This window comes from Ochotona curzoniae, unplaced genomic scaffold (genome assembly GCF_017591425.1).
Source record: "Ochotona curzoniae isolate NIBS_2020 unplaced genomic scaffold, NIBS_Ocur_1.0 patch266, whole genome shotgun sequence".
NCBI classification, from domain to species: Eukaryota; Metazoa; Chordata; class Mammalia; order Lagomorpha; family Ochotonidae; genus Ochotona; species Ochotona curzoniae.
Genome location: NW_024466824.1, coordinates 507,872 through 530,842, shown reverse-complemented (window position 1 = coordinate 530,842; position 22,971 = coordinate 507,872). Strand labels below are relative to the sequence as shown.

Genomic DNA, 22,971 nt, shown 5'->3' with positions numbered 1-22,971 from the left:
TTATGCTAATACCAAGTACTTTCAAAGACTGAACTTCTGAGATCAAGGTAAGGATACCGACGAGGAACACTTACTGCATGTCCCAGCACAGCCACACGGTAGAGAAGTGTCCCCATCCTAGCTTCCTGATAACGTGGTACCGGCCATTGAAGAGGTCTCCGATCTTCACTGGGTGATAGCCGCCTGAAGACAAGACACGAAGGGTGGCAGCGGTTCCGAATCTCACAACAGTAACATTTCCTATTCTCCTATGTCAGCTCCAGGCCAGTGACGAACATTTATTTAATAACATTACGATTTTTAATAAAATTCTCGGGAGCAGCATTTTTTTTTTTCACCAAGAAAACAATGTTCTATGAACTATTAGGAAACATTTTTTAATTCAAAAATGCAATGAACCATTCAGAACTCCATTAACAATAATTCGAGCTTTTCATGTTTCAGTTTAGGTGGGCCATTTTCGATACCACATCATGACATCCACAAGCTTTCTCATCTTCCAGCCAGCTGTCTGCTTTACCTTTGCTAAAAGGCTAACCAAAAACAGCTACCCCGCACAGTCTGTGGACACCGACAGCTTCTGGAATCAACAGAGGAGGTGAGTGATGCAGGTCTTACCGCACCAAACTCCGTCTTCGCACTTCCTTCGGTCTCAAACTCGTGCTCCTTAGGAAAGACAGCACCGTCTGAGGCGGGGGTCCCTCTCAAGGCTGAGGGGGGCACCTCTGGCAGATTCCCACCAAGCGCCAAGACAGGCAGGCTCCCATACACTCACGTGATCCCCTTCCGTGAACCGACAGGAAGCTGTCAGAGGCGAAGATGGCAGCAGCGGCCTTCCCTCTACGTAAGACTATTTCCTGGGCTTTGTATTTTATTCCCTTTGCTTTTTTCAGTTTCTTATTATTTTTTCCTACCTCGGGGACAGTTTTACATTGGAAACTTTTTGAAAAATTTGTTAAATTTTATTTTTTAGGATGTGATTTTGTTTTATTGGAAAGGAAGATTTACAGAGACAAGCACAGAGACACAGATCTCCCGTCTGTGGCCACAACCAGAGCGGAGCGGATCTGAAGCCAGGAGCCAGGCTTCTGGGTCACCCAGCAGGTGCAGGATCCCAAGGCTTTGAGCCTTTCCCAAGCCACAAGCAGGGAGCTGGATGGGAAGTGGGGCAGCCAGGATATGAACCAGCACCCATATGGGATCCCAGTGCATGCAAGGCAAGCACTTTATCCACTAGGCTACTGCACCAGGCCCAATTATTATTAAAATTTTATTTTTGATGATATTTACATAGCTGATTAGGGTGGGAAGAGTTGAGGAATAGGGAGAAACGGGACAGATAAGGGGAGAAGCCACTCCCAGCCTCCCAACATCGTCTGTACCCAGGAATCAGAAACGGCAAGCCTGAATCCCCAGAATGGAGCATGCTCCGAGGGTTCTGCTCAAGTGGCTTCAGTGGTTCTGAAATGCTGTCGATGGGGAAGTCCTTCCAACGCCCCTTGGCTGTCACAGTCTACCTCAGAGCCCGCACTCGTCCAGATGTTTGCTGTCAGCGCCCGCCTGGGGTAGTTGGCCAACGTGTTGTGCCCACCATCCTCTGCTCTGGTACCACGTTCTCTGTGGGCCCCAGTGGACTGCCATATCCTCCATGTCATCTGGGCATGCCCCTCACTGCTCCATCCAAGCCACTGAAGAAACCCAGTTCTGACACAGGCACTCCAAGGTCAGAACACAGATCCTGGGAGTCCCCCAACGGAGGGCGTTCCGCCTGTCTGGATGTGAGCCCCACATCTCCTGCCAGCACCCCCACCCCCGGCCACTGCAAGCCCTCCCCTCAGGCCCCATGGGCGGCTACCCTGCACACACCAGCACCCTGGCACACCAGCGCAAAAGGTGGGCAATTTTTATAATTTAACATACTTTGCTTTTTATCATAAATAATCTTTTATTTTCTCATTTTTTTTTAATCTGCAAAGTCCTTTTAAAGGTCACTCCAGGAAGAAGTGCTGCTGCCGAGCAGCTCAGAGCAGGTGCAGGAGCATCTCAAAGCCACATCCTTCAACAGGCCTCTAACTGCCGGCGGGCTCCGAGGCATGGTTCAAGAAATAGCATGGAAATTTAAACTGTAGAGCAGAAATCCGACCGGACACTGAGTTTACTATTTCTCGATTTTAATCTCAAAGCCTACACAACAACATTTAGGATTAATGACGTTAGCTAAGTGATAATAAATGAAGAACACAATATAGCAAATAAGTGGCTTACCACTTGGAGAACTACATCAAAAAACTGAAATGCATGGGCTCTGAGCTTATAATACAGCTTTAAAGCATTAAAATACATACGGCAAATGGGGAAGAGAATCTAACGCTTACCAAGTATGAACCAGGAGCCCTGTGCTAGGCACTTTATTATTAAAACCACATTCCCTGAAATAAAAGTCAACTATAATATATGGTGTGTGTACCGGCGGCAGGACAGGAGAAGGAGAAGTGCAGAGTTAAGCCCAGCGAGGCTGACCTCATCACAGATCCCACGTCCTAACACAGCATGAGCCTCTGAGACAGGCCCACTGCGGACCCCACGCCTGACAACCTACTTGTGCAGGGACCCAGGCGCATGTTACAACGCAAGTACTTAACAATGACACCCATCTCTCTAATTCTTCTAACCACATTACTGTAACCCAGAGACAAAAGACTGAAATCTCACGGCAAAGCCCGTGTTGTGTCCACTTAGAAGAAACACTTCCTTTTGTAAGATCTGAAGGCTGGTTTTTGGTAGACAGCTAAAGTAAATAAAAAATGTGTAATACGGAAGTGTGTACTGCTGCTCACATTTAAGTCTTTATGGGCAAATAAAACATTTTTCAATCTAAACAGAGGATACCTGTATCACTACCTTTATGTTTCAGATTTAAATCTCAATCAGTCACACAGTCACACCATGCCGCTGCCTTTGCTCCGGGGGATTTCAAAGATTCCTAGTGGAGTCTAGTGTCTCTGCAACTCACAAACTAGCTGAGAACACAGTCTCTAAAAATGGTCAAGAACAAGTCAGGGAAATATAACTGATGTTTAACACAGAGATAAAGATCACGGCAAATAACAACAACATAGTTTTTGTTTTGAAGATATGACACCTGTAATCTTAAATCTGCATTTTGCATTTTTTTTCACATCCTAATGTGCACGTTTCTACAGCATCAGGCATCTCCTTTCCTTTGGCACAGAATGGCAGCCTGTGCCCTACAACTACCACTCGAGGGGCCAGAAGGGTGGCGCTCGCCCCCACAGCGTAACCAACACCTGGGAACTGGACATGAGGGTCACTTCCGCAGTCCCCCACTGCCTGGGCTGGGTTAACCATGCTTGCCCTGACGCTGCATTGCACTATCTCGAGCACACGAAAACTTGACACAGGCTGGTCTAACTCCAACTCCCTTTGGCTGCTTCTACTGGCTGCCCATCCGACAGGCCAAGGAGACAGACAGTAACATTACTGCACGGCATGAACTCGCAGGGTCTTTCAGAGCACCGAGGACCGCGTGCCCGAGAGGATACAGCACCGGGAATTGCACCCTGAAAGTTATGCTGAAATACCTACAGTTCACGATTTGGACCATCTAGCACAAAAATCATGTTTGCCACTTGAAAGTTCTTTTTTTAAACTGATTTTTATTTGAAAGGCTGGCTTACAGAAGGAAGGAGAGAAGGGAAAACAAAGAAATCCCCATCTACCGGCTGGCTCCCCAAGTGGCTGTAACAGCTGGAGTTGAGCCAATCCGAAGCTAGGAACCGGAAGCTTCCCTCTGCTGCTTTCACAGGCCACAAGAAAAAAGCTGGATCTGAATTAGAGCAGTCAGGACAGGTACTGGCACCACAGGCAGAGGCCCAGCCCACTACACCACAGTAATGCCCCACCTTTTTTTTTTTTATTAATTACATTGTATTATGTGGCAGTTTCATAGGCTCTAGGATTCCCCCAACCCCTCCCCATGCCCTCCCCTCATCTTAAAAATAAAATTTGGGGGCCCGGCACAGTGGCCTAGCAGCAAAAGTCCTCGCCTTGAATGTGCCAGGATCCCACATGGGCACTGGTTATAATCCCAGCCACCCCTGCTTCCCATCCAGCTCCCTGTTTGTGGTCTGGGAAAGCAGTCAAGGACAGCCCAAAGCCTGGGGGACCCTGCACCCACGTGGGAGACCTAGAGGAAGAGGTTCCTGGCTCCTGGCTTCAGATTGGCTCAGCTCCAGCCATTGTGGTCACTTGGATAATGGATCAGCAGATAGAAGATTTTCCTCTCTGTCTCTCCTACTCTGCATATCTGACTTTCCAATAAAAAATGAATCTTAAAAAAATGTCTGGGTCTAGCACTGTGGCTCAGCAGGTCAGCATCACACATGGACATGGATTAACATCCCGGCTATTCCATTTCCCGTGTATTTCATTGCTCTTGCACCTGTTAAAACAACAAAGGGTGGCCCAAGTGCTTACGAAGAAACTCCGGGCTCCTGGCTTCAACTTGACCGAGCAATGGCTGTTGTGGCCATTTGGGGAGTGAATCAGAAGATGGAAGATAGTCTCATTTTCTTTCTTTCAAATACATTAAAAAAAACTGGATTAAACTGACACACAAAACAATGGACTCTGAAGTAATCATTCAAGTAACTGCTCTGGCTCTTCCCTCTTATCCCTCCAGCACACCCGGAAGAGGCACGCCAAGAGCTCCAGTCACAGGATCTCAGAGACTACTAGCACAAGCGTCCACTTTGTTTGCTGCCAAAGATAGCATGAAGTATTACTCTTGCTTTGCTCAAACTGGTTTCTTAGTCTTCTGACTTTGGAGTTTCAACCAGGTAAAGAACTAAGGAAAGATTTGGGAAAGCTCTCCAATACAGTCTAAAAACAAACAAACAAAAAAGCCAAGGGAGCTGGGCAGGCATTGGGCATGGAGGGTAAGTCGCTGTTTGAGATGCTCGCATGCCATAACAGAGTCCAGTTCATGTCCTTTCCAGGCCCTTTCCAGTCCATGGCCCTGATACTGTGTAACCCGAGAGGCAGTGGGGACTGCCCCAGCACCTGGGTCCCTGTCCCCGACGAGGAAGGCCTGGAAGCAGTTCTTGGCTTCTTGTTCCAGTCTGGCCCAGCAGCCCAAGTGGCTGCAGGCGCGAACAAAATGAACCAGCAAATGGAAGGTTTCACTTTGCTCTCTCTGCCTTTCAAATAAAACGAAAATAAATAAATACTTTGAAAACCAAAAAGGGAAAAAGGTGACCTAGATAGAATTCTGGGCTTCAGGCTTCAGCCTGACCAAGCTCCAGCTACTGCAAACATCTGAAGAATAAGAGAATTAGTACAAAAATTCCTGCACAGTAAAATAACACGGATGTATTCTATGCCACTGAAGAACACAACATTCCCTCTACAAAAAGACAAAAGAACTAGATGGAAAGTAGATGGAAAACCAGCAAGGCTACGGAAGAAGCTGTGGACACACTATCAGCCAAGTGGCGCTGACCTGGAACCCCACACCCACCCTCAGGGCTGCAGCTCCGGCTCCTGGATTCGATCCATCCCAGCCCCGACAGTACAGCAGTCACTTGGGGAATGAACTGGCGAATGTAAAGGTTGCTCTCTCTCCCCCCATACTCTACGTTTCAAATCACGTAATTAAACAAATCTCTCACATAAGATCTCAAAGGACAAACTCAACATTAACCTTAAGAAAGCAGAAAAGACCAAGTACAGCACAAAAGAAGTGCGACGAGTGGGAAACCACGAAATAAACATAAAAGCAACGGCAAAAATGAAAAGACATCAGTAAAAGGAAAGGTTTGTTCTTTGAGAAATCATAAATTTGGGGAAGGGTTTATCAGAGGGAGGAGATGGGAGGCTACAAGCAACACGATGAATGAATGCGGTGATGTCACTGTATGTCTCCTTTCTTCAATTTTATCGTTATTTACTTCAAAGGCAGACGGCAGGGAGAGGAGTGTGGAGCAGGTAGTTCTCATCCTTTGACTCCGAAAATGCAGCAGCTGCAACTACACCAGGCTGAAGCTGGGAGCCAGGAATCCCACCCAGAGAGGTCACAGGGAGCCACCTACTGAAGCCAATCACCTGCTGAGGGTGCTGCGGATGCTGAGGGTGCTGAGGGTGCTGAGGGTGCTGAGGGTGCTGAGGGTGCTGAGGGTGCTGAGGGTGCTGCTGAGGATGCTGAGGATGCTGATCGGAGGCTGCACAGTAACAAAAAGGTAGCGCGGAGAGCGCGCCCAGTGGGACTGGAACCCTGGCACTTCAACATGAGACGGCAAGTGCCCCAAGCTAGTTCTTTTTTCTTATCAGTAACTTTTTATATGTGAGGTTTCTATCTTAAGTCACTGTACATTGTATAACAGTTTATAATAAGTCAAAGTGTTCTAAAATGTTAGCCTAGTGCATTTCACATAGTGTATTGCCTATATGACAAAGAAAACCAAAGAACTGACAGTAAATTTGGTCATTCTGGATTCTGAAAATGTTCATACACATAAAATGCATGTGAAAAGTATTTCCAGAGCATGAAATTTAGATTTTACATAATTATCTCCCATTTTTTAAATCTACCAACAGAACATGTCGGTGGCAGGGACTAACCTTACCTCATGAAATGTCCAATTATAAAAAAAGAGGACTAATGGAATTATTAATGGAATGATTCTATCCAAATTATTCTGATTTTTTTTAACAGGACAACCTGAGATGGCAGGGAAAGAAGAGTCAACATGTGTAGGAAGGAGAAGAATCAGGGTAAATTCTTTAGATAATTCCTTTAGATAATTCTTAAATAATTTAAGAATTATTCAGGATAATGGACAGTTGGGAGGAGGGAAAGCATAATAACAGAGTACACACAAGAATTCCAGATGCTATTACAGATCAAAGTACAGAATTTAAACATCCAAACTCGGTCTTTAAGCTTCTCTTCATTTGAAAGGCAGAGATATGGACTGGAGGGAGAGAAAGGGAGGGAGGAAGAGAACGGCCAGGGCAGCCAGGACTGGGCCAAGCCACAGCCGGGGCGCTCAGAGCCTCCTCCGCATCGCCCAGGTGCAGGGGCCAAGCACCTGGCACACCTTTCAGTGCGTTCTGTCAGCAGGGAGCTGGAACAGAAGTGAAGCACTGGGACTCTGTAAGGGATACGGTACTGCAGAGAGCAGCTCAACTCTACACCACAGAGCTGGCCCACCGAAGCCAGGTAACCACGGGCCAAGCACTGGCATCGCCCTCTTCTCCCACACTCTCAAATACAGCTTGATCCACACCTCTCAAATACAGCCTGGTTTTCAAATTAAAAAAAAAAGAAGTCTACAAAAAAGCCCTGGCCCTGCTGGCCCAGCAATTCTGAGGCACATACAATGTGCTGTGGTATAGACCGCAATCATGGGGCAGCGGTGATGTCTCTGCTTTCTTTACAGTGAACATAAACTACTCTAAAAATTATTGTGATATGCACACATAAAAATGTTTTTAAAAGGCAGTATCACTCATTAAAAACTCTTGAATGTAAATTAACCAGCTGATATGAAGTGTGCCTCTTAACACTATGAGAATGGGGAAGAGATCCAGAGGGAAAATCAAGCAAAGAACAGTATTACAAAGTCATTTAGCTATGAACTAAGGAGTTACTAAAGAACACTATTTGAGGGTAAGTGAGCTATGATGGATATTGAAACACTTCCAACCCTGGCTGTGTACACTCACAGGCCAGCCCACTGGCCGAGCAGCCCTAAATATCTAAAATGTCGGTATAAAGGCCAACAGATGATTCTGAGCCACCTTCCTGCCAAGTTCTTACGTAACTTCGTGCTTGGATTAGAGATGCTAACAAGAACCCTGGCACTGGCATTCCACTAATTCTAACACTGAGCACCCTGCCCTACTCAGTTCACTCAGAACTATCCCTGCTACACAGTAAGCACCCCTTGGTGCTCCCCGCTAATCCGCCATGACCCCAGCCCTTGGCATCTGAAGTTTGGCCTTGCATATTTAAATGCCGTACTTACATCTGTAATATAGCCAGCGATTTCTTCTTAGTCATCTGCTCTTAGCCTTTTGACTCATGCCAGTGATGAATGAAAGCAGCAGCTCAGAGTTAAGGGCACTTCTTTCAAGCAGGAAAAACAACGCGCTCCCAGCGTAATCTAATTTATTAATATAACCCAATACGCATGTCATTCACACTCCAGCTTTGATGATGCTTATCGCTGTCAGATAAAAAAATTAAAGACTAATTCTCCTTTCTATTGATTGTTTACTCACATGTTCAAATGTTACAGGACAATCAAGACTTTCAACATTCAAGTTGAATGTCACTTTCCAAGGCATCAGTTTACTGAGGGGCAGGGACGGACCCCTCTGGTAGACCGACACGCCGTGAGCCACCACGTGAGGGACCCGTGCAGCAAGGAGCTGAGGCACAGAGACCAGTCAGAGGAACCAGGCAGGCCAGGGGAGCAGATCTGCAGGCCCCAGCGACAGCTGCCTAAATGCCCAGCAGACCGCATCAGTTTATTCACGTTCAATTTCTGACCCTCAGAAATGGTGTCAAACAAAATGAAATTTAAACAAATTGCTGCTCTGAGGGCCTGGCCAAAAGCCCTTACCTCGCACACAAAGGGATCCCATATGGGCTCCAGTTCTAATCCCCGCAGCACCGCTTCCCTTCCAGCTCCCTGCCTGTGGCCCGGGAAAGCAGTCAAGGATGGCCCAAAGCCTTAGGACCCTGCACCCGCGTGGGAGACCCAGAAGACTCTCCTGGCTCCTGGCTTCGGATTGCTGCAGCTCTGGCCGTTGCAGCCACTTGTGGAGTAAACCAGCAGATGGAAAATCTTCCTCTGTCTCTCCTTTTCTCTGTAAATATCACTTTTCAATAAAAATAAACCAATCTTTAAAAAACAGCTGTCCTGAGTTGCTACATGTTTAGCAGCAAACACACTGACTTATGAGCAGCAGCAACTTCAAAACTTATGTTTAATATTATTGTAGTAAAGTTACTTTCAGTCACTCTTACTATTCCAATAGAGGAAACCTGTTCAAAATATTTTTGTTGGAGAAAAACTGTCCACAGCTCTTCTGTTTCTCTGCTGCTGTTGTGAACAGAGACACTGGTGGCCTTTGCTCCAAGCTGTTTCTAGAATGAGCACACAGGAAGCAGAATGTCCATCTTCCCAGAGGCTTTGCGTCTCCTTTAAGCCAGCCGGGCTGACTGAGGCTTCCCAAGATGTGACACACACTAAGCACTCACCTGGACCTGGTCCACGGAGATTCAAGGGACAAAGGGAACCAATATCAACATCAAGTTCAAATCATCTGTGGGACTGTTGGCAATCAAGCCATTTGTCTCTGACCCAGGAAATAGTAGCAGATGAATTTGTTAGCTTGAAAATAGGATTAAATTTTATGAACATCTAGATTTTTAGTCAATCTGTCTTTGACACAAAACTTGCTGCATCTAAAGGAAATCGCCAACTAGCTTCTCGTTTTATGAAAATTGTGGATCACTGTGCATTTCATTTCCTGCCGGGATCTCTAAGAATTCTGTAATATTCTCTCAACCTGTAGTGAGTCTAATGAAACTTCAACGTTCTAACTCTAACCTGATTCAGCTTCTCTGTCTGCTGCTCCACGTGTATATGTACCACTGCTCGGGGAAGCACTGACGCCACTGGACGGGCACTGGATGGCCACTGGACGGCCACTGGACACAGCGTCGCAGCTGCACATCCCTCAGGACAACTTAGCTAGAAGGTCCCTCCTCGAAGCACTGCCTGACTTTCCTACCGGAGGAAAGGCCTGGAAAATTCCAGCCTGCAGTGTGCTCTTTATGCCTTGCCACACTGTTAGTTCCTGTTACATAACATCGTGCGGTGTATCTCAGCTGCTCATTCTCTCACTCATCCTCCTAGGACCAGGCTCCCTTTGAAAATCTATCAGCAGCACCCAGCACCTGCATCCTAACAGACACTCCATGAATACACGGAGAGAGAGCAAAGGGACCCAAAAGGACAGTTAGATGGGTGGCTGACGTGACAGAGAGGTGGGACAAATGGGCTAAAATTAACTGTTGGCATGATCTGATACTAAGAAAGCAGGCAGTCCCCAAAAAAAGACAGCGTGAAGAAAACCACCACAACAGGAAAACACATTGAAGATGAAATACAAAATTGTGTTTTACGATTAAACAGAAAGCAAGCGGTGTGCTGGGATCAAACCACACTGAGCCCTGAGCACGGTGGTAAAGTTCTGACTTTATTATTTGTGGGAGGAAATGAACAAAGTAGATCCTTAAGAGGCTTCTCCTAACTTCCTTTATGATCAAATGGGATATAGCGGATAATCTAATGTAGCCCAAGTTTTATAAAAATGCAAAATATAAAAATATGACAAACAGAAAATTATGAACAGAAAAAGTAAAATGTTTATTATACTGCAAAATGAGGATGTGGCTTAAGTGTCAAATAGCAAAAAGGGGATTGAGCTATAATACTACTTATAAGAGCTTAAGCAGAGCCATCACGGGGTCCATGAAAATCAAACTGCATTAAGTCCTCCATATATCTACAAAATTGGAACCAGATTCTAGACAATATAAATATGGACTTGTACTTTGTGATCAGTAATCTATTTTTCCTGTCATTTTAGTATTATAATTTGGTAACTGCAGTAAAACTTTCCTAAAATATACTTATGTAAGCATTTTTAATTTCCTGAAGTGACCGTCAAGAACACCAGAGCCCACAGTGGACATTCAGGTCACAATATGGATAAACCAGTATCCACAATCCCAAGCTGCACTCTGGTGTTGGGACCACTCCCGGTCCTTCCCTCCGCCCATGCGAGCGCCCTGGAACACAGCATTTCCAAGGCATCCGGCGGCAGGTGAGGGTCCTACACCAACATGGCGCCACCAGATGAGAACGGCAAGGGGCTGCTTATAGAAGGTCAAGTCCGGAGATTTACCTGACCCCCTAACTTGGATCACAGGCTTCTTTCTCACACATACACACCCAGCTGAATATTCAATTATGTTCAATGTATTTCCAGCATTTAATACCGTGCAAATCTCAGGTCCACACTCTCATTTTGTAACCTTTACCAACACTTCTGTTATTTCTTAAATATAAGTACAAAATGTTAGAGAGCCATTTTTCCTTCAGGATGTCTTTGACAAAAGAATCTAAACAGCTACAAGAAATACGTGGTTAAAAAATGTCTCCTTAATTTTAAAAAAAATACTCTATGTAAACAAAACAGATTGTTTTGTGGCTGGGTAAGTACTGGGTAAAGATACTGAAAAGTACAGTATGAGCTGAGCATTCCAGAGGGACGTAAGAGGCTTACTCATTTAGGTGAAGTTGTCTTTATTATAAAGCTAGTCTTTAGGCTTATATTTCTTCACTAATTTTGATTACTAGAAGCGAATTTCCTTTAAAAAGATTTCTTAGCACAAGCATGCACACTTATCACGATCATTTACACAGGACCTCTATAACCAAGGGTCAGGTTGACAGGACAGAATACTTTTGCAATACGTGTGATTTTCTTGAGTATGTGAAATTACTACTTTTGGCCTAAAGTCTTGCTGTACAAAAGTTTGATAAGGGGAACCGGCACTATGGTAAGGCGGGGTAAGCCACCACTTGCCCATTCCACACGAGCAATGACTCAACTCCCAGCCGATTTCTGAGCCAGCTCTCCTGATAATGTACTTGAGACAGCAGCAGCTGGTGGCTCCAGAGTCTTGGGCCCTTGCCAAACACAAGGGACATCGAGATGAACTCCAGGATCCCGGCTTCCGAGAGGCCGAGATGTAACCATCGCAGTCATTTGGGGTGTAAGCAGATAGATTTTCGTTCTGCTATGTCTCTCCCCCTTTATAACTATGCCTTTTAAAGTAAATACACATTTTTCAAAAACCATACCAAAAAAGTTTGATAAGCCTTAATTTTTACCAACCAACTAAAACTCCAAGCAATTTACTACCTAAAAATCTTATCACTCACTCTCTAGTGGGCCCAGCCTGCAGCACTGATGTGCTAATTTTATTTCCTGGGCCCGAGTGGCTAAATCTTTGCCCTGCACACGCTAGCATCCCATATGGACACTATCCCTAAGAAGAATCTGCTCATCAGAGCGGCAATGACTAACAGCAAGAGAGATGGACACAATGAACAAGATTACTGCCACCTTCCCCACAAAGCCGCAAAAATAACTGAGGATGACATGTTGGGATAAAGAATTTTATGGAATTTGTATAAAGTTCATTAAAGACCACCGAGAAGCACACACAGCAGTTTAAGGAATTTAAGGAACACTTCAGGAAAGAGCAATCATGAAAAAAAAAAATATCAAGCTGAATTATCAGACATGAAGAAAACAATCTAAAAAATAAAAAATGGAAAGGCCTCAATAACAGAATGAGTGAGGCAGAAGAATCGCAGAATTGGGAGGCACAAACAATGAAACAGTCAAAAAGCTGGGAGAGGAACTGAGTCAAGCTAAGAAAAGCATTCAGGAATTAAGGGACATCATTAAAAAGCCAAATACAGTAAGAGTTATGGAAGTTCCAGAAGGTGCGGAAAGAGAAGCTGGGTTCAAAGATATATTCAATGAAATACTTGAGAATTTCCCCAATATGGAAAATAAAATTGAGAAACAGAATACAAGAGGGGCACAGAATTCCAGTGCAGTTGACCAAACGCAATCCTCACCACAACATTTGATCAAGCTCTCTTCAGCTGAACACAAGCAAAAGATCCTAAAATGTGCTCGTGAAAGAAATCAATTAACTTAAAGAGGAACCCCAGTTAGACTCACAGCTCACTTCTCAGAGGAAATTCTACGGGCCAGAAGAGGATGGAGTAATATTTTCCATAGTCTAAAAGGAACAAAAATTGTCAGCCCAGAATCATTTACCCAGCAAAGCTTAGTCTTTCACGATGAAAGAAAATTCTTCCACAGCAAACAAAAACTCACCTCTACTACACCTGACTACAAATGTTAAAGATGTCCTACTGACAGAGAAAAAGGAATAGCACCTACCAAAACCAAAGGCCAATGTGGAGAATACCCTAATAAAACAAGACTGAAATGACAGGAGCAAATCACTACCTGTTAATATTAACCCTGAATGTAGATGGCTTAAACTCTTCAATTAAATGTATATACAATTCATGAAGAGTAACTAACAGAAACCAGCACAGTTGAGATGTGAAAAAACATTGCTGTGTTTATCTCTACTCCTGAATAAAAGATGGATATACAATATATCTGGACATCAAGATGCTGGACTTTCTATCATTGTCTATATTTACAATGTCATGACTCGGCAGAAATGATGGACTTGTGACATTTGTAACAATATGACCGGGAAGAGAAACAAGAGGGTGGAGAAGAAATCTGAGTGCAAGGAACAAAAAAATAACAGCAAGATCTCTAGCTCTCTCTGTGTGCGCCTTCCTTCTCCTGGTAACTCTGCCTTTCAAAGACATACCCTTAAAACAAACAAAAAAAATCTATTGTTATTGTCATATTTCTCCATTTTAATTAGGTCCAAGTGTTTAAGAGCACACAACAGCATCCGATTCAACCATATAACTAGGCATGTTTTCAGCACTGTAAATAATCAAACTAAATTATCAAGACATTCTCAATTCTTTAAAAACTGAGAAAAAAGGTATTTGATATGAACACCTACAAATGAATAAGTATAAAGATATTTGTGTGTGTGTGTTAAAACTAATTTTTCAGTCTCATTCTAAAGCCCCACCTAGCTTTATAATCCAGGAATAATGAATGCTTTCCAGGTTAGTCATCATCAGAAAGGTCTAACTCCTGCTTCAACATGCGTGTCAGGCACCCAACACTGCAATTAGACAGCCTCTAAAACCCTAAGCCCATCAAGACGTGCACTGTAATTCCCGTCCTTATGAGTCTCAGTGAGTTTCTGATGTTCTGAGGTTCCATGGTACTTTAAACAGTACACATTAATGTTGGGAATTTCGTGAAGTATACATATGCTCTCTTCAACTGACCTACCAGGTATGAAATCTGAGAGCTGAGGGGTCTGCATACTCAAGGAAGACACAGCACATGAGCACACACACACAGGTGCTCCGTTGGCAGCCCTGGTCTTTAACCTCCTAGACGTGTGAGCTTGCTGCTAACTCCAGTCCCCAGCCGTGAGTCACACCAAGCCTTTCAAATATTTAAGGCTGTTCAGATAGCGGGAAGCAGAGACATCCCCTGCCAGCTTTGCCCTCTTCCAAATTCCTAATGCATTGTTGTCACCAGAAAAACAAAGGTGATTTGAGTCCACACGGTTTGTGGGTTATTTCTTCTGCAATAGTTGCCAGACAGTCCTCACTGCGCTCGCCACAACGGCTACGTAAAATCCCTCCAATGTTGTGTAAGATGTACTGTCAACCCCCGAGATGCTGCCACTGTCTCCAAAAATTGCTCAACTGCCCCGACTGCTGAATTTTCTGAAATCTCGGGTTTATTCTCTTCTGCCTAACACACCTTCCTTCTGCTCATATCTGACACTATCCCTACCCTGCAAGCTATACCCATTTCACTGCTGGACTTCACCAAGGAATCTGCTACGCTCTCCTCTGAAATCCTCCCCGTTCATTTAAGACCTATCAGGGAGCGGTTAGAGGCCCTCCCCAAGCACTTCACTGGCCCTCACAACCCTCACTGCCCTCAAGCCGGGCTAAGGCCAAGACTGCTGTTAACAAAGCTTTCCTTCTGGAAACTGCTCTGGAGCTTCAGTCACATGGTCTTGGAGAGAACACTGCCACGCCAGTGCTCTCCCCCTCCAAATGACTACTGTGCTAGCTTCGGAATGGGCCGTAGTGAACAAGAGTGGCACAGCGAGCAGGAGCATGCACAGCCCAGGAAGATCAGGGAGAGCAGCAAATAAACACCAAGTGGATAAGCAATAAGTCACGGGGGGAAAAGCCACAGAGATGTAAAAGAAGACACAAGGATTAAGTGTAATCACGGCATGATTGCTGGTGGGAATACCCAGCCACGCGTCTCCCTTGAGAAACTGCGGAAGATCATCAAAAAAATTCAATGACAGCCATTCCTCTTATAGACACATACCGAGAAAAGTGCAAACAAACGTTCGCTTTAACTCGCACAAGAATCCTCAGAGTAGCCTGTTCATAGCAGCTCAAAGCAGAGGACCCTGTAGCCAGGAACTGGTGAATACAGCAACAAGAATCCACCTGTGTGCAACCTCCTACCGGAGCAGTGGGGTAGCACTGATGTGTACTTACGGAACCTGAACGCCTGGGCTAACTCAGATACACCAAACACAGCAGGCTATCGACTGCATGGCACCGTCAGCCCAGCCTCTGGAGGAAAGAGGCCAACAGTGGCCTCAGCTAGGATGAGGCAGAGGATGGACTGAGAGTGGACCCTTATTTCTTTGGCAGGGATGGAGGAAATTTATAATTAGGTAGAGATGGCAGTTTTACAAGCTGGGGGGGAAAAGACACACTAACTTGAAAAAGGAGAAAGGTACAAATATGAATCATTTCAATTTTTTAAACTGTGAGGGGGAATAAGTTTCCAATTACTGTTTCCTACGTAAAACACACAAATTCCTGCAAAATATGCAATTTCCTTAACTTTACATAACTCTTTTCAATTCCAAGTTGAAACAGGACACAATACAAAGAAAGGCGGTCCCCAAACTTCTTTCCAGTTCAGCCAATCAGTGCTAATAAGGACAGAAATCTGGATGAAGAATCTGGGTAGGTGCAGCCCATCTGTACATTATCCCCAAGTGAAAAAGATGTAAACACCACATCCAAAGTCGCTCCATTAACAGGTTCTGTTCACAAGTGCCTTTCAAATCCTACCTTACACCCAGATGTTAACCAACCATGCTGGGCCATCCGAGAGAACTGGAGGACGGCCCCAAGGAGCCAGGGCTTCAGGAAGGATGGAACTGCCCGCTCAGCACGCCTACAAGGTGGTACAGGGCGAAGGGAGCAGAAGGGAGCACCAGTCAGCCTGCGGACACCAAAGTCCGTGTCCAGACCCGGGAGGAAGCCGCAGAGGGAAGAGCTCTCTGCAATGGAGTGCAGAGGGCAGACACGCAGGGGTGTGCAGTGGCTGGGTTTCGGGAAATGACTCTGGCAGCACTCAGGCCACTCTTTCCCATTACTGTCATGCCACCTAACCATGTCGCAATTCTGAGTACAGCGTGGGCAGCCACCATGGCAGACACAGTGGCATTCTCTTGGTGGACATGGGCAGCACGGGCAGGAGTGAGCTGAGAAGGGAAGAGCATGAGGGAAGGCACGCAGTGATGCTAGGAGACTGCCAGACCCCAAGGACAGCTTATGCAGGGACCGACAGGTGGGAGCAGGACTGCCATTATGACTCATCTGCACTGCTAAGTTTTGAAGATGATTCGTCTCCTCTAAAACTCAGAGGGGGTTATGCTTCAGCATGAGACCTGAAGAGGAATAACCAGGTGGGGCCATTAACTGAGAAGGCCAGGCGGTGTTTGGCTAGTGGTTCAGATGCCCATATCCTAAATGGAAAACCCTGCTGGTATGTACCCTGAGAGGCAGCAGGAAACCCAGAGCGAGTCCCCAGCTCTCAGTTTCGGCTGCAGCACACCAGGAGATGAGAGCCGTTCCTCCATCCTCCAAATGTATACATTAATGCAAATAGTATCAGACCAGTCAAAACAATCCTGGAAGAGAGCAAAGGACTGAACCTCACTTCAAGACTTCACTGTCACTTCAAGACTTCACCGTGCAAAGCTACAGCCATCAAGGAAACCAGTGTTAGTAGCAAAGTGACACCGGCCCAGGGAGGGAAGAGTTCACGAACAGGTCCTGTCCACAGTAAGCTCATTACAACTGCAACCTGTGATACTGTGTGTGTGTGTGTGTGTGTGTGTGTGTGTGTGTGTGTATGTATGTATGTATGTATGTATGTATGTATGTAAGTGGAAGACAGCCCAGATACCTGAGTATTCTTCATCCATGTGACAGACCGGGATGGAGCCCTTTGTTCCCAGCTTCACCCTGGCCTAGACTCCAGTGATGTGGTCATTTGGGGAGTAAACCAGCAAAGGGAATATGGATACCTTTCCCTGTGTCAGACAGACACACATACAAAGAGGAAGGCAGGCAGGCAGGCAGGATCAGATGTTTCAGAATAACCTTGCGAATTCTGATATATAAATATCTAACTGAGAGCCAGGGATGAGAGGGAGAATAGGAATTACACCGTCTGTTCAAAGCTCAGGAAGCAACATGAACAACTACTATCATTAGTAGCAAAGGCGCTAACAGGCCAACAGCCATAGACGTACAGGATTCCTAACTCTTGACAACTACCACTCTGCACTAGAAGGAGCCAGTGTTCTTTGCAGAGAACGTCCATTCCAGGACTGACACGCTCACAGCCATGTCAGAACCAGGTTGGCGTAGGAGATGAGCTGCTGACACATTCACAGCACAACAACTTTCCTTGCCTGGCAGAAAACCGAAAACATTTCATTCCTAAGCAAAACACAAGTTACTTTTAAGTACTCAATATGTGATAAGCTGCTAAAATACCCTTGACCCAAAGAACTACCATCTTTTTTTCTTCTTTCAAGATTTACTTTGAAAGTCAGAGTCACCAAGACAGAGTTCACTCCACAGATGGCCCCAACAGTCAAAGGGTTGCACCAAGCTCAAGCCAAGAACCAGGAGCTTCCTCTGGGTCTCCCATGGGAGAATGCCCGGGACCCAGACCCGTGGGTCATATTCTACTATTTTTCCTATGCCATTACCAGGGAGATGGATGAAAGTGGGGCAGCTACACTTGAACCGGCATCCATATGGGATGCCGGTGGTGCTGGCAATAGCTTTACCCACTATGCTAGCCCCCTGCCACCCTAGTTGTATACATTATAATCTATAATAATTAAGCTACTTCCCCAATTGCTTTAAAAAAAAAAACCCTCCAGATAAGTAAATCACTCAACGAAAGTGCCACCAGAATGGAGACAGCAACTTCCCTGAGTCCAGTCTATACGAAGGATGAGGTCTAGACTGCGCCAATCCCAACGTTCATCTACTCTCGGACAGTTTATATACTCTTGGTGTCTACAAAGCATCGGTACAAGAGCATTCCACTTGAATGGTTTCTGTGTCCTCCGTGAAGTCACGGCTGAAAACACCACTCACTCTGCCGCACAGTAACGGACCTCACAGAGTGTCTTTCTCCTTAAGTACAACGCCAAGAAAAATTCTGTGTACGCGAACGTGCCTGTTTTCTTTCTAAAGACAACGAACGCTATGCCGAGAAAGGGACAGTTTCTTTTAGCCCAAGAAAAACTGAATGTCAGAAAACTGAGTGTCAGACCCAGCGCACAGCAGTCACCTTCTGCTCCCCAGGCTCTACGAATAGCTAATTTTGTCCTTGATTGTTAATTGCATCAAATTAAATCCTTTTCAAATTATTGGGGTACCTAGATTATGTATGAGAAGTTCATGTATAACTTTTTCAGAATACATGTTTTTTCAGAACCTTTTCCAAGGCTCCTTGTATGTAAGGGTTCAAAACATTTTTGCACTAAAATAGTTTTGACTGTTTAACTTTTTAAAATACCCTCATATGAATTTTTTTTTTGTATCTTACAACTTTCTCCCAGGCAACCTAGAGTTTCTGAAAACATGCTAATGGAACGGTATTGACACAGGAATGCTAACTTAATAAAACGCGAGGTTGGTTAGCACCACTCAGGTGCCTTATCTATTTCCCCAAAGAGGTCCTGGGTGTCAGGAAGGGAAGGGAAGGGAGGAGGCGAGAGAGAGAGTCACCTTTGCAGTAGTCTGCGGGGTCCTCTTGCTCCTCATCATCTGATCCCAGGATCTCCTCCTCCGGCTCTGGGGGCGTGGGGTCTGGCAGAGGTGGAGGCGGCGGCGGAGGAGGCGGCGGCGGAGGAACTAAAGGAGCTTTGGGCTGAGGCTCCGGCCTGAAACACAGAGAGAAGCAAATCTTACAGTAAGCACACATTTAAAAAAACAGAGAACTTGTCATTCCGAAATCAGAAATCAGAAATGTCAATCAATGTCACTGCAATCATTTTACATGAATTTCAATGATGAATTTAAGCAATGCTACAAAACTCAAGTGTGCAATTGAAGACCAGTTAACTCAGCATCTTTGTAGACATCTTTCCACTCAAAGTGTCAAAATCAGCAAATTTCAGTAAGATAAAATAATACACTAGCCCGTGACACACAGCCTTGTTGCTTTTTAAACCAAACAATAACCAGTGCCAGCAACCTTCAAATGGCTAAGAGGTTGTTTTTCTGTTATTTGAAAATCAGAATTCTTTCCCTATTGAAACAGAATAAGGTTAGGCTTCCAGGACAACTCACAAAAGATCAATACATACAGTAGTTAAGTATAGTTATTTCAGCAAAGAATTCCTAGTTACTTATCAAAAACACCGTCCAGACTTAGACACTAAGGAACCACTGTCAGTTCAAGCAAAAGTGCACTGTTTAGATCGGCATAGTAGTGCTCAAGTGAATCATTGGACAGAAGACTGTCATCGTTCAATGCAAAAGTGCACTGTTACAAGATTCACAACAATTGTTCCTAATTGTCCAAAAGGGTCAAATGATGCACAGCCTATTCTTAAAAAAAAAGTCACTCAATTAATAAAGCCTCTAGATGTGAGCCATTAAGATACTCGAAATGACTCAAACACTTCCTTCACTTATGGAGAGGTGACATGTTCAGAATGGGAGCCTAATAAACCAAGCCCCTCACTCACTACAGCGGGGAAGCCAGAAGCCACTCTCACATTCTCACTGCCCTCTACCAACTGAGCAGTGCCGTGTAGGTCACAAAGCAGGCAGCAGGTGCCTGTGGCAGGGTGAGGCAGCTGGGCTGGACGGCGGTGTGCCCAGAGGCTGCAGTGAGCAGCAGGGGGGTAGTTGGGTCCATCTGCTGGGGAGCAACGGGAATCTTGGGAGCAAACTGATGTGGACTTTCGGTTTGTTGGGTATTGAGGGGGGGGTTTTTTGGTAGGTTTTTTGTTTGTTTGTTTTGCCAGCCTAGTATGCATTCTCTAAAAGTGCCTGAGTTTCCATTTGAGCCACTGCTACCCAGTGTGATGGAAGATCATTTTAGACCCTTTCTCGCCTTGTGCAGGCTCACTCTCCTGGGCCTCAAGCCTTGAGGAGGTCAGCTGGCTCGGGGGTCCGGTCTCATCTGCAGCTGCCTCCAGTTGCTCCTGACCCCTGCCCCTGGCTAAAATGGACCTCTAACTCTATTGCAAAGATGAGCATCCCCAACAGCCTGCAGGGCACTGCCTCTAGCACAAACTAACTGGCTCCTATGAGCAGTCAGCCAACAAAAAGTCAGACTCTCATCATCAATGCAAGAAAAGAAGGGAAGAGATGCAAGAAGCTAGATACATCAAACACCATGAGAAGGGGGAGGGATCACACCAACATTAAAGGCAAGTGTGCTTACACACTGAAAATCTGTGTTGATTGTTATTCACTGGAAATTACCAAGACTCTACACCAGGAGTGTAGTGCAACACACGCAACAGTGTTTTGAGTTGCCTACTCATCCTTGACGAAGCAAGGGCGGGCAAAAATCACGAAGACGCACATCGCTGTCACAACACCCCTGGGAGTCTCCAAGGGGCCTCAGCAGACACGCAGCCCGCTCTCTCGGGCACTCTAACAGATGTGCATTTACTGAGAGTAGAATGGACCCAGGCAAAGGCGAGCTTTGCAGAGGGCAGACCGTGTTACAACAGTCACCCCTTTTCTCCGGGGGAACGGAAGGCTGTACATGACACAGGCTTGTTCTTCAGAGATGGCGACAGATCACAACAAATTCACTCAATCAGAAATACAAGCACGTTTCACAAAATTGATTTTTTTAAATGGAAATAAAAACTGTTTATTTTGGCACAAAAATCTGAAATCCAGAGGGCTTTTCATAAAATGCTTTTCTCAAACTTTTTTTTGAAAGCCTTTCAAAACCATTTTTACATCAAAGTAAACTTATTTACTCTGACACTGAAAGCTACCTGCTTTTACCTAAGGTACATATTTTACATTGATTGATGATGATGATGATGATGATGATGATGATGATGATGATGATAATGGCACATTCTCTGAATCCAGAACACCCTGCAGTCACTGTAGAAAGCACTCAATGAACAGACACCAGACAGGGCGGTCCGGTTCCACCACTGCAGCCCATGCTTGTGCCTGGCACCATGGACAGGTGGCTATGAGCTGATCCAGGCGCCACAGGATGTCTTGTAAGCACACTGGCCTCGAATCCCAATGTCTGAAACCAAGTCTGGGCCAAGCCAAAGACAAGAATTTCATGTGAGTCTGAAGCGTGTATGTGGGCAAAATCACAAGTACTGCTCTGCTGGTACAGACTACACACAGCTTGACTGCAAACACAGATTCCAGTGACAACTGATGGCTCTTTCTCCAAAGGCCCCAGCCTGCTAATAACTTGTACGCTCTCTTTCTCCAGCTTGAATCCTTTAACTTTCTGTTGAGCTACCCAGATGATTTAATGAAAGTCTCTGAGTAGGACAGTTAAAGTATGTCACCTTTTCTCACCAACCACACACTCATGAAGTACAGTCACAGGTTTTCGGAAAGAGGCAATTCAGGGTCCACTACAGAAACTGTCCAGAGTTACTTAACAAGCTGACCTAATTGCCCCATTCGAGAGGTGGGATGTGTTAGGGGCCTGCAGCCACATTCTAAGAGTACGGTTCTCAGTGGAGGGTAGCTTTTTTTTTTTTTTTTAAAGTTCAATCTAGAAATTCTCCTGTTTCCTGCTTAATCGTGTGATTTTTTTCTCTGATAAGCCTGCACAAACACCATGGGGTCACCTGATCCTGAACTGTAACCTACAAACCATGAGCTCAAATATACCTTTTATTTGCCAAAGAGCTTCAAGTATTTTAGTTAAAAGTAAGACAGATTAATATAGCCTCCAATGGAACTTCAGCTAGCTCTGCTCTAACCTAGCCCTCTCCATTTATCTGTCTGCCTCTCAAACAAAATATATATTTTAAAAAGGGCCTACTACTCCAAAGTTTTTATAAAGTACATGTTCTTCTTTAAGAAATATACCAACCATCTCAGGAACAAGAACAAAAAAAAATTGGAAGGCAAAATTCCAACTTGTTACTTACATTTTTCCACAAAGAATAACATTTATTTTCTTTTCTAAAAAGATTAGTTTGAAAAAGTTACAGACAAGGAAAAAAGAGCGAGCGAGATTTTCTGTCTGCTGGCTAACTCCCCAGATGGCTGCAATAGGCAGGGGCGGTCTAGTCCAAAGCCAGGAGCTTGCAACTCCATCCAGGGTCATCTGCTGCTACTTTCCAAGGTGCGTTAGCAGGGAGCAGGACCAGAAGCAGGAGGACCAGGACTCAAATGTGTGCCCAAATGGAATGTCTGTGCCACAGGCTGTGACTTAACCAGATGTGCCATAACACCTGTACATGACGCACAAATTTGCCATTACTCTAAACAACCCTATAGTAAAAGTAATTTTTAAGACCACAAAATGTTTTCCTTCCAATATTATACTGTAAAACTAAAACTAGTTTATAGGCTTACCTGTGTCAAATATTTTGCACACACATTTTCATCTATGAGAAAAGATAGGAAGAAGCAAAAAAGCTCCAGCAAGTACATATGGCATCTGCTCTAAGTTATCATGGAAACTCGATGGGCATTCTGACTTCCTCCGACATGCTTCTGTGTCTTTCAAACAGAGAGCAGGACAAGCAAACTGCACACTCAGTAGGGGAAAAGTTTGTTTTTCCCCATGTCCACTAAAGCTATAAAATTCTCTCTTCCTCCTTCCTTCCTTCCTTCATGAAAACTGTTA

The 22,971-nt window shown here is 45.0% G+C and overlaps 1 protein-coding gene across 7 annotated transcripts in view; it reads right to left on the bottom strand.

Annotated features, from left to right (window-relative positions):
* The window catches only part of LOC121166953 (SRSF protein kinase 2), a 167,964-nt gene that overhangs the window by 35,674 nt on the left and 109,319 nt on the right, over nucleotides 1-22,971 (bottom strand). For 6 of the 7 annotated variants that reach the window (XM_040996293.1, XM_040996292.1, XM_040996295.1 and 3 more), the window contains 2 exons: nucleotides 18,888-19,042; nucleotides 75-183 (listed from right to left, as the gene is read on the bottom strand). In XM_040996293.1, coding sequence (XP_040852227.1) covers nucleotides 75-183; nucleotides 18,888-19,042 — 264 coding nt within the window. Of the gene's footprint in view, nucleotides 1-74; nucleotides 184-8,048; nucleotides 8,700-18,887; nucleotides 19,043-22,971 lie in introns of those variants that run through there. The other variant, XM_040996297.1, reaches the window with a different exon arrangement.